The 13,409-nt window shown below is 35.6% G+C and overlaps 1 protein-coding gene across 1 annotated transcript; it reads right to left on the reverse strand.

Annotated features, from left to right (window-relative positions):
* On the reverse strand, window positions 1–8,005 carry LOC127878410 (stabilizer of axonemal microtubules 2-like). Its single transcript, XM_052424937.1, has 7 exons — window positions 8,001–8,005; window positions 7,034–7,207; window positions 5,733–5,875; window positions 4,868–4,954; window positions 3,964–4,647; window positions 2,779–2,937; window positions 1–44 (listed from the first exon to the last, which is right to left on the reverse strand). Exons 1-7 carry the CDS (start codon window positions 8,003–8,005, stop codon window positions 1–3), a joined length of 1,296 nt encoding a protein of 431 aa, XP_052280897.1.
* Window positions 8,006–13,409: the final 5,404 nt, after the last annotated feature.

Below are 13,409 nucleotides of genomic sequence, written 5' to 3' on the forward strand. Positions count from 1 at the left end.
TTATGTAGACTCGTCCACAAACAGGTGCTCGTCAAGGGAGAAAACTAAAACAAAACAATATTGATAAGTCTTATCGCAGTTGTGACACATGATACTTTTAACAATATATCATTGCATCCACAAGTGTCGATCTCAACAAATAGTAACTTTGCAGTGTGACAACATGTATCGCTTCTCAATAAATATTAAGTAAGATAGTGACGTCGCCGTGTTTTTAACTGTATATACACTTGTTCTCGGGGCCATTAAGTTACAGTTATGTTATGACGTCGTGGTGTTTACTGTTTATTACTGTGTACACTTGTTACGAAGTTAAATATAGGTAAAGGTAAAGGTAAGGTCTTTTTTATTATAGTGTCACCCCTATTGAAAGGGCCAGCCAATTTGGCTTATAAGACACCTTTTGCGTGTATACCATGTACCTCCCAACTCCTATCACTATGCCAGGCGCCAGGCGGATAGAAGTCGGTAACCATTCATGTTTAACTAGCTCGCTAACGAACCGGCCTTATCGGGACAAGCCCCATGACAAACATCCATCCTTCGACAAACGCTCCCCATGTGGCTCGAACCTTCGTCCTCCCGATCCCGAGGCGGACGCCTTATCCACTAGGCCGACCGGTATAGTGACGTCAAGGCATACGATGCTGATTTCTAGGTTACACTATACGCAATCATTGAAATGCTCAATTATATATACACACGTACGTTCTCTCTAAAATTCATTTTGAATAACTGGAACACACATTTTCAGCTAAGGACACTCGTTATGTTAATCTTTTCTCGAACTGTGTGCATGGAAACATTTATGTTTTCAAAGAAATAACAGAAACTGTCAACGTTCAAAGCTACTTCTTGTATTTCTTATATATCAAAATTTGCAAGACCGATACCATTGTTAAGATAGTTCTGTCCTCTTTCAATAAATGTGATAAAAAATCTATGGTCTCTCAACTTCTTAGAAAGTGTAATTCGCCCAATGGCAAGCTTCCGCGGAAACAGAGTTTCAGAAGTGAAATTTCGACAAAAGCCCCGTACTTCAATAAACGCAACCCAAACATTTATCTTTTAACGTGATCCCCTATGAAAGGCGCCAAAATGTTGCTGACACACACAGGATGCAGGGAATAATCACAAAAAGCATGGGTGCGATCGCTTTATTGCCTTTTAACCCGAAGAGAAAAGGACCTCTTTAGAAATAGGCACTACTTTCGAATGGACATCGGAGGGATACACAATGATTTAGTGTAATATAACCTCAACTAAAAAGTATCCGGAAATATCTTTGAGGTTACAATATACTAAAATATTTTGGAGTGCAATGCTATACTCTCTAAAAACATGAACATCATTTATAGGAAGACACAATTCTCTGTAGGGGCACTTGCCATGGCTTTATTTTAGAATGATTCTTTGTGCAAGTGGTAGGGAAAACATTGATGTTTAACAGAAATTCACTCTTTTGCTTGAAGGTTGGAGACTACATGAGACTTTGACAGATGGCGGGAAACCCTTCTCAACTGGTACGAAGCCGGTAAATAGATGGCCATAAAACAGTGACCGCTGATTCGCGTCGAGTTCTTTCTTGCATAACGTATGACCCCCCTTTTTTATTGTTTAAATCATTGCGTCTTGGAATGCTCTTTAAGAAAAGGTATGGTTATGGGGATGTCTATGCGCAAAAGTTTGACTTTATTTTTAGTTAAAGTTATTGCTTTCACATTGAATTTGTGTAGGAAATCTTTTAGTATATTGTCACCTTGAGGAAAAACTTCACTATTTTAGCGCAAGAAATATGAATCAAAAATAATGTAAGACAGCTATGCCAAAAAAATGCAATCGTCATTCGCTCCATAGCATTTACATCGTAATAAGATGTGTGAAGCCAGTATTTTGTACATACTATGTACCGGTAACTTGTGATTTATCTAGTTGTCTAAGTTGATTGTTTGTGAGATGTTTATTGTTATATTTAACCTCCTACAAAAATGGCCTAATCCGTTTGGCTTAGAGCGATCACGTTCCCATAGTGTATTTTTAATACACCCCGAGTAATTTCCATACACCCCGAGTAATCGAGTAGTCGGTTGAGATATAATCGTTACACAATTAGTAACTTATGGTATATGGGAGCTTCGATCTCGTATGGTATGAAATTACCGAGGGTGTATATCCCATACACCATCAGTTACTAACGCTCGATTGGTCATTGTCGGTTCGGGTACAACTTACATGTACCCCGGGTACTCTTAAGTATACTTACATGTAAGTAGTACCCGAGCCGACAATGACCAGTCGAGCGTTACTAACAGTGTAACTAATAATCCCTCATGTCAAGTTAGGCCAAGACCGTTAATAAAACTTGAAAAGTGCGTCACCCGTATGTATAGCTTGCGCCGAGAATTTTGCTTACGACGTACGTCGTAATGCGTCGTTTCCTCGATCGAAAGCGCACGCACTTTAGTTGATGCGTCTATCTTGCGTCACAAGGGCATCGTCGCTTAAAAAAAATCATACGTCAAACAAATATTGCTTTAACCAAAGCCCCCCCCCCCCCCCCCCCCCACAAGAGACCTTTAAAACGCGGATAGTGTCTGTGCGGACGACATACGACGTCTACGCGATCACCATGCGGCTAAATTGCGTTTGTTGCACGACTGAAATAGACAAGTCAAACGCATTTTGCGCTGACTTACTCGAAAAGTCTTCACAACTTATAAATATGCGCCGAACGTGAATTAAGGGACCGCGGGTCGACGGCACGATGTCCGTGGATACTTAACACATTTTCCTCCAATGGTTTCGCGGTGTAGTCCTGGCGGTACATGGTGTGGTCATCAAACTGAGCGTCGCTACGGAAACCATTGTTGTCTGGGCGGAATGAGTGCGCCGGCTGCACCTTGTGTGGGACATAGTGACCTGTGTAGGTCGAATTGCCTGAAAGAAGAAATAAGTCTTACATGATTTAAGAGTATTGAAAAACTGTTTTCTATGGGCATAATTGGCTTAGTTGAATTACAATAAGTGCCAGTAAAGTTTGATCGAACATCTTCATCCCCGCTTCAAGTGAATAGCCGAAGAAGCGCTTTGTAGTCTGGTCATTATAAAGTTATACCTATAAAAGCAATAACTCAACAATCCTAGCCACAATGCCGACGGCTGTCCGGTAAGCGCAGTGATTTGTTCACATACTTCTGACCCAGGTAACCCTGATTCAATCACCATTCCCGAAAGCATGTGAGTTTGATTGGTGGTCACCATACCAGGCATGTGGGATTTCTTCCGCGTACACCGGCTTATTTTTAAATCGTTCAGAGACAACTTAATACCTGGCAATTGCAGTTTTCAATTAGGAAGGAGTTCTGGGAAACACTAACACCCCACGCATGATTCTGCATCAGACGCGGAAGGACCTCAGTAACTTCGATTTACACCCACTCACATGCCATATTGTAAACAAATACCTATCATATTGCAACATTAATCAATATATCTAATATATTTATCTTAACAAAGATATCATCTTAAATTTATTGTAAACAACTCATAAAACTTTGCATTCTTTGACTGTATTGTTGTTGAGTTGATTCAAAATTTGCTTACTAGCTTTAAAAGAAGATAATGTTTCATTACAAACAGCTGTTATATGATTCCTATAAACTTCAATCAAAACCACACAAATGGAACTTTTAATTACTTTTTATCTTCAGATAGCCAATATATCTGATTAGGAAACAATGAAAGAACCTTTTTAACCTGAGCGCCATATAGCACTCTTTAAAATTATTGGTATTTATTCAAATGATATATGTAAACATACATTTTGTAAAGAAAACATACTTTTTCATAATTATTTTTTTTTTATTCAATGAAAAGACTGAAAATAAGCCTGTTTGCTGTTTCAATTATTTTTTTAAGCAGAGCATACCATTTTGATTAAATTCTGTACATGTTTTGCTATACCTTCGAAAGGAGCATTGTTGGGAACATAGTCGGGCTGTCTGGGCATCTGTGCCCGTTCTCCATTCCACTTTTTGTAGTCAGAGTTGTAGTTGGTAGTGCCATCAAGTGGTGCACTGGACTGTGGTGCAGAGACAGGTCTCCTAGCAACGACACGGTCTATTGGCATCGCCTTGTATGTTGACTTGTGGGTCGTACTCATCTCCATTTCACCAGCAGGCTTCTTGTAAGGTTCGTGGGTGTGAACGAAGGGTCGCTCCATCGGCCACTTCTTGAAGTCGTGTCTGTTGGTGGTGGAGTCTTCAAACAGGGCCTCCGATTGGAATGCCTGACCCGCGGGCTTAAAGCTGGCGGTCGGCTCGCCTAAAGCGCCCTTGTAGTCCCTCCTGAAGGTGCTCAGGCCATTAAACTGTGCTTCAGTTGGGCGGTATTGCTCCCTCTCCCTCTGGTACCTTGCAGGCATGGCATGCTGAATATAAGCATCTCTGTGACTGGTGCGGTCCTCAAAAGGCGTGTCGGACATTTTTGCGGCGTCCGTAGGCTTGAAACTTTGTCGTGGGGCGAGCTCTTTGCTTCGGTAGTCTGTCTGGAATGTTGTTTGCCCCTCGAACTTAGACTTTGGCGGTTCCCATGCAGTCTGCATTCCATACGGCTGTGGCCTGGAACCATCCCATTTCTTGTAATCACCTGAAGTAGAAATATGTCACTTCAATAATAATTATCAAATACATCCTCATGATCTATGAATTCATCAAAAAGGTCTAATCTATCAAAATTTAAATTATCTTTTAAATCAATAATCTTTTCGAAATGGTCACGTGTATTAAAGGTTGCGTAGCAGCACAACATTTATAACTGGTAAAAGTTGATTCAGAATTACACTTGAAATTATTATGTATTGACATACTTCTGTATGTCGGTTCTCCTTCAAATTTCGCTGGTATCATTCTCTGGCCATCGTTCCTTATTGCTTTTGCTGGTGGTGCATGTTTTTCTTTGAAATAAATAAAAACAACACTATTCATGTGTACATATGTACTAATTTATCGTTACAAAGCACTTTTGATTACTTTTAATAAGGTCATATTCGAAGTATTTACAAAATGTATGTGATTTCAATCTTATGTTTATGGCTTTGTGTTTTTTAAACTTAATATCAGTCAAATAAATAGATGAATTAATTAATGGTTTACACTTGCTTTGAAAAGAGTGATATTGAAACCACCTACATAGTGTTCAAAACAACGAATATGAATAATCAACTCATTAAATAATCTGACAAGAAATAAATAAAGAATGTAGAAATGACAAATTTTTTAAACTTAAATTACAAATAGTCATCAACAAATTCAAACCTTTCTGATATTTAAAAAAAGGCGAGATAACGACTTGAAATGAGGTACATAGAGATAGGGATAAAGAACGTAACACCACTGTAAACATTATAACAGTACAACCATTAAGTCAACAACTTATTATACACAAACCATACAATCCCAACCAAACAAAAGAATTCAAGAAAATAAAAATAACAAGGACCAGATTATTAATCTTTTATTAATATAACTTTAGTAGTACGATGACTTCAACTTGTAAAGTGCATGTTGATGCGACGTCATTTTCATTTTGAACAAAAGTGACGGTAAATAAAATGAAATAATTTAGAATAAGTTCAACATCAATCTTTATTTAATAGCACATTTGTGCGTGACAGTATCTCCAAGTACGCTTTTTCGCCATGATATAAACATTGCTTAGGAAGTTTTACTTACCAACATATTCCTGTTTGTATGAGGTCATATTATCCATGTCCCCTTGTGGCTTGACATACTGGTCAGGCTTGTGCACGAACGGACGCTCCAGGGGGTGGGCATGGTAGTCCGTCCTGTAATTAGTTTCATTTTTTCCATGGTTACTGATTGGAGGCAAATGATCGTACTTGTTGAAACTCTCTTTGTAACTTCTCACGATCAATACAACTGCTGCTCACTTTTATAATCTTGCTTTAATTCAAAATGTACTAGATCGATAGCACACTTAATGTTTAACAGCAAGCAAAATCTGGTATCTTTATATGCGCGCACGAAGGATGTTAAAAATTGAAAACAAACCTTCACTAACAATGTGTTCTTAGATAACAAATGACGCAACCACACGCTGTCAATGTAATGCCCAACAATAAAGATTCATATCATGTTATACAATATCGCAGTTTCAAAATTATTCTTTATACTTGACCTACAACATGTTGCTAAAAAGTTGCTAAACTGGATTTAGTTATGAGCGTCGGATTGCAATGAAAGAATGCAAAAATAGGGATCTGCAGTTTTTAATTTAGTTTTTATAATGTTTAGCGTGTCGGGAATGTTTTGATTGTTTACAGTGATTCTTCAAATAACCTTTAGCAAGTTGTGGAAGGAAGGATCCCTCTCGTTTCCAAACAATTTTCACTTCTTCCTAATATTCTTGAGGAAAAGATAGTGTCAACAAAATGTGTAACGGTTCCCTATTATAATTTTACATGAACACGGTATAATTATATGTTTTTGGTAATTTATGTTAGCAAAAGTGTTATCCCTAATTGCCGTTCACCCCCAGCAAAATGAACGTGCCGTGGTATGTCTATTAGGACGATTACAGTAAATGAGATTATGAGGCCCAATAATCGACACAGGTGTACTGTATAAGATGGACATTTAATGACTGATGTGAAAGACTTCATACACTGCTCAAAGAAGAAATCAGATTTGTTCGACCGAGATTTACTGACCAACATGTCACTTACAAGCCTGGTGTGTTGCCTCACTGGGTATAATTAATATACTATCAGGAAATTTAAGCAAAAAACACACATTCTTTCTTCACTTACTAACACATGCATTAAGTTTCATTATGACTGCACAAATACTTCTCAAGCAATTGCCTTCACAAAAAGCCCAACAGTTGACCTTTATGTTTCGATTCAAGTACTGGCTCTCCACATACTGGCTCTCCACAGGAAATGGACCAAAACACAGCATGCAGCTTAACAACTCCACTAAAGTTTCATAACATAGTGCTTATAACAACACACCTCTGTGTAGTTTTGTCCTGAAATTCTCCACCATGAATGGGCTGCTGGTTAGGCTTGAAATTCTTCCTTATGCCAAGTGGATGGGGCTTGTTCACATGTTTGTACTCTGTGAGTCGGAATGGGCCTTCGCCTTGTGACAGATGGTTTGTTGGGTTGTCGACAGATTTGGAACGCCTGAAAATGTCAGCAAAAGATGTAAAAGCAGGAATGCTGATACATAGATGTACCAATAGTTCACTGATTAATTTGTACAAACACATCTTCACTAGCCACTCTAGTTACACTACCACCGTAACAATTATACTTACAACCATTCAAAATAAATCAGTGACGGAACAAACTTTTTTGAAATCTGCATATGATGAAAATTATACATAGATTTCAGTTTCTTTCAGCATTAAATACAAATATGGAATACATTCAAAACATATATATGGAAAAGTTAATAACATAAACAACTTAGGCGAGAGACTATTAGTAGGGATCCTGTATGTAGGGTACATGTGATAATACCATTTTTAATGGCAAAATAAGACCTTATATATCTTTCTTTTATATTAACAACATCAGTTAAAAATAAGCAAAACTTAGATGGCGGTTATGTGCTTATTTGCAATTTTGCACGTGAAATTTGTTGTATAAAGCATATAGGCAAAGCCAAGGTTGTCTTTAGTTGGTATTAGAACATGGCAACACAGATTATATTTCGGACTTGTGAAATTTTGCTAGAATATTTATATGTTCCATAAAACACTTGGTATAATAATGAATTGTGGTTATTTACTATTTTCATACAATAGCGCTATGCTCTAAGTTTGCAGAAAATGGCTAGTGAGAATCCATCCAATTTACTAAGAACAGCATAGTTAGAATTATAATGTTTTACACAAGAATATGTTTGCAAAATGTGTATTGTAATTTATCAATAACAGAGTCGTCATAAATGTCACAGACTTCATAACCATACGGCATTATTGGTGTTACTAATGAATCGCAAAGAGCTAGCTTGGTTATGACATTTTATTTGACACGTCCAAAATAGATACAAGATGATGATGTTATGTGTTCATTACATATTTTTTACAGTATTAGACATATGTCCTGTGCAGAGGATTTTTTCATCCAGATACACAGAACAGTCGACATTTTCAAAGCACTCATTATTTATTGACCACGAGTAGTTGTACCTGCTTTTTCGTTTGTCAAATATACACATTTTCGTTTTATTTACATTTATTTTAAGACCCCATTTAGAAGAGAAAGGTTTACGTTGTATAGTTGGTTCTGAAGGCGTACTGGGTTAGAAGTAAATTAATCAGTATAATCATCAACTAGCAGCAGAAAATAGATGCAAATCGTAATTTGTCAAATTTGAACATTAATACAATCTTTAATGTCATTTACAAACAATATAAAACGTAGCGGCGACAGGGGTCCCCCTTTTTAACACCAAGAGGGACATCATTCTGTTATTTCAGGGGTTATTTTATACAGGACTTAACATTTGCAAATATACTTTTATAATTGTTATCGTTTTGCAACTGAGACCTGACTCAATTAATTTGTATCCATAATGCGTCGTGTATTACGGTATCAAAAGCCTTTTCATAATCAATAAAAGTACATTATAACTTAAGTTTATGTAAAAGAACATTTTGTATAATTCTGTGCAAGATAAAACAATCGGCTATACCTCGTTTGTCTCTAAAACCGATTTGAAAAGGATTACATTTATGTTTTGCTCTCACGCCAGCAGTTGATTCTGTTTTGTAGACAAATAAGCCATAGTTGAAATGATATTTGAAGTGTGATTTCTCTAAAATTGTAAGGATCTTTATTGTCACCTTTTTTATTTGCATTATTGCACCTTCATACCAATAATCTGATAAATATCACGATCGGAAGTGTTATTCAAAATTGTATTAAGGTATGTTGCGATACACTAATTAGAATTAATAAAGAAATCGGCTATATTTCTGACAAGTATCATCTTTTATGACGCTTCATGCTAGACATTGTGTTTCTTACTTCTTCTACAGAAAATGCAAAATCGAGCGTTTTAATAACAGGCAACACATTCAAGTAATAGGTGTCATTAGCTTTAAATGTACTACTATAATTTAAGCATTGAAACATGTTGAAATCATATCTGTTTCGAACAATTTTCTTTTTTTTAATTAATATATCTCCAAAAGGTTTTGGCTTATTTTTGCTCAACTTTTAAATGTACGCGGTTCGTCTCTCGTTAAGTGCGGCAATATTTATTTTTGTAATCTTAAGATATATTTTTAACGTGTTACAATGATAACGTTTATAAATTATTTTACTTTCATAAAACCATATTGATTCCTTCACACATTAAATTTTAACAGCAATACAGTTATCAAAATTAACACGGTCTGATAACAATTAATTTGTGATGACATCGAAAAAGTATCTTTCTAAAGGATGATTTAACAAATCTATATTATTTTGTTTCCAATATATCATTATAAAGACGTGCCCTTGATTTGTTGATAAACGTTAATCACAAACTTATTTAAATTTCATCGGGCAGTGATTAGAAAATTCGTTCAAACAAGTACATTCACAGTGCTTTTATTTAACGCGTGTACATATTGTAATTAACGATCTCATAGTCAATATTGCTTGCACATATAGAGTGCTTCTACAAAAGTAAACACGTATTAAACCGTGGTTCTTAACGCCTATTAGCGATAAAACACTACATGTATTTACTTTACGAAGCGCAAGAAGTTCAAGGTCGAACGTATTCGCCTGACTATCCGCCGATAATTGTTGCGGTAAAATGTCAAAAGCAAATCACGCTCAGGCATGTTAGCGGTCGAGCTGCAAATGATTTACCAGATCCGATCTTTGACCTATTCGTGAGTTTAAATCGCCCGTTCAAATAAGATCACCAAGTTGGGTGAACATTCTCAATCGTTTGATGATTGGTACGAAAAAATCAAAATTGTGTAGTATTAAATTTACATTACTGTACACAAAAGACACAGGTGGTATTAAATGGCAACAGCAAATTGCATTTCGGACGTGGCATGAGAAACACTCAAAATTGTTAATATGGATATTATTAGATTTTTCATTGCAATTTTCTGTAAATATTAACATATCATATGAATAAATAACAATTAAAAAATCCCTGTCCTATAGTTCTGAAACAAGACCCTCACTAATAGATCTATATGATATATTATTATATATTGTTATTTTCATCATTATTATGATGATGTTGTTGTTGTAGTTGATGATGATGATGATGATGATGATGATGATGATGATGGTGGTGGTGGTGATGATGATGATGATGATATAATAATACTAGACCTATGTTAATCTTAACCTTTACGATATTGCACAAAAAAATCATTATATCTGTTAAAAGTGATGCAACTGATTGTATGACCACCCCCCCCCCCCCCCCAAACATGCGAAAATGTACAAAACTTGAACAGAAACATTATTTGTCATTATGTACATTATATGTTCCCTATGTTGTTTCGATGTATACCTGGGAGAAATAAAGTATCGTTCTGTTCTGTTCGATTAAAATATACAACGCTTATATGGCATAACACTTGATAACAGCTTTAATCTGCTTTAATGTTGTTTATGTCTTAATTCAATTGATGATACGCCGACAGCACATTATACCGAATGGTAGGGAAAACAAAATGCGTTGTCAAGCACTTGTTCACGGTGGTAAAGCGGTTTAGTGCCATTTCCGTGGTGGTTATTGCATTGGTGCACATAACAAGGTGCGTTACTGGATAGTGGAAAGGACCCCTTATCAGACTCAATAATCAGTATAAAATAATGTATATGAAGAGATTTAGTCTTTTTTCAATTTTGATACATGTTCAATCGATGAAAGAGGCTAACCAAAACGTTAATGCGCCGGGTATTTGATAAAGAACTATCAAGTACTTGGTTACATAGCTTAACAATGCTAACAACTTACAAGTTTAATTTAAACAACTAACCTGGGCATTATTGTTTTTCTGTCTTTGACTATTCCTCCGTTCAAAAACAAAAACCCGCCTTTGGGATTTTAAATATGGGAGAGGAAACTGTCCCGCTTTAACACCGTGTTGTTATTTTTTATTCACCCAAACAGAAGACTGGAAGTTGTTGTTGATAGGGGTGAAGACTCGAAACACGATATATTTAAATGGTTATTACGCTAAAATGGCAACATGTTTAATGCAGTTGTAGGTAATATTTGATAAATGTAAATGATATTTGCAATTGTTGATAGAAAATAAATTTTATATCAATTAAAGGCAATGTTTAAACAATGCAAACTTCCCTGTTTTATAGACTCGTCCATATACAGGTGCGCGTCAAGGGAGGAAACAAAAAAACAACACAATACTCTTATCGCAGTTGTTGTGCTGTTTCTCAATTAATAGTCACATGGTATTGTGTCAACATAAATCGCTTGTTAAGTAGCAGTAAAGTTAAGTTATTCAGTGACGTCGCGGTATACAATGCAGATATCTAACTGTGATTAATATTTGAGGTGCTCAATTATATATACTGGTTCTCTCTAAAAAATCATATTGGATTACTGGAAACACGTTTTCAATTAAAGAAACTCGTTATGTTATTCTATCCTCACATTTGTGCATGGAAAGCATTTCGCTAAAAAAATTCATTGTAATGCGAGTACGACGATTTACAATGAACTAAAATATGAGGAAAAGCATTGATACAATTCTTGTTTTTACAATTACAATTACAATTTACAATTATCGCAAGAAATTTAAGTCAAAACCAATCTTACATAGCTACGTAGAAATATATCTATTAAACTTTATTATAGTTAACGTTTCCGATATACCCTTTGAAGCGAAATACACTAATGACAAATTGCAAATGTTCATCCCGATATCTGAATTGTATATTTAAACAGCCATTTAATAAAAAATGTTAATAACTTAGCAGAGAGTTTGTTGTAAAATTGACGAGTAAAAATGTATTTAACCCACAATTGAAACTAGTTATATTGTTGGAGTCTTTTATCGCTGTGATAGCTGTGAATGTGAACTCATTTTTGGACTGTGCTTGTCACATTAAGTAAACATACACTAAACGTTTATGTAATTTAGAGTTATCAGTTGGTTATGAAACGATGTTTATGTTCTGCTGAATAACGTCTTTCACATCCATACATAATCGTCACGTTATTGAACGTAACACTTGAATTTATTTTTATATGTAAGACTTTATAAGCGTGTATTGACATTTTTTGTTACGTGATAGGAACACTATATCCAAATCATACATTCAACGACAACATTAATGTATATATTAATTTGTTTGATTTACCAGGCTTGTGTTTTTGCAAACGGCAGAGTAAACGAGTCCAATCAAGAAGGCATTCTAGATTTCATAAGTAATACTGATAAATGCAACACAGATTACGTGAAATATAAATAATATACAAGCACTTCATTTCTATCTCCTTCGAATCTGGTGTTCAGTTTGCTCCACAAAACTGAAATAGTGAAGATCACTTGCATATAATCAGTTTGGACCTTGTTTAATGGTCTACATGCATATAAGTCCTCAGAATAATAACATCAGTTTTTGGCTTCTTTTTAACATCAAGGAATACCTTTTATTCATTTTAGTTTAAACCTATTTATTTGAGCCCGATTGCATCGAAAGCCTCAGGCTTACTGAAACGCTCTCGAGTACGTTTCCCGGACCAAGAACCAATACATGGGGTTCATGATTCATTTTAGGGTTTAAGTCAATCAAAAGCTTTCTCAATTACATTCCAAAAAGACTCGTTTCCATTTTATATAAGATTGAAGGCTGAGCTGTGTATGTTTTCCGCCTATTGGGTTAATTGTGCCTTATTGTATGACACCATTAAAGGAGCCTTTTCACAGATTTTGGCATGTTTTGAAGTGTGTAATTAAATGCTTTATATTGATAAATGTAAACATTGGATCTAAAAAGCTCCAGGAAAAACAATCATTAATAAAATTTTAAAATCCGCGTTTATGACTTTTTTTGTGTAAATGAAATCTCTTTTTAGCAAAAGTCAAATTTAGGCGGAAAGTGTCGTCCCCGATTAGCCTGTGCGGACTGCACGGGCTAATCTGGGACGACGCTTTACGGACATGCATTATGCCCAGTTTTCTCAGAACACGACGCATATATCTTGCAAAGCGTGGACGGTAAACGCGCGGACAAGCCTTTTATTAGTTATCGTGTAATCTAGTTAATAGACTGTAATCTACAAACGACTAAACATGAACATTGATTTAAAGCTCGATCGATTTTTAAACAGCTCATTTAAGAATGTTTACAAATATGTATATAAATAACTATAATCGCAAGA

The sequence above is a fragment of the Dreissena polymorpha genome, chromosome 4 (assembly GCF_020536995.1).
Source record: "Dreissena polymorpha isolate Duluth1 chromosome 4, UMN_Dpol_1.0, whole genome shotgun sequence".
Lineage (NCBI taxonomy): Eukaryota > Metazoa > Mollusca > Bivalvia > Myida > Dreissenidae > Dreissena > Dreissena polymorpha.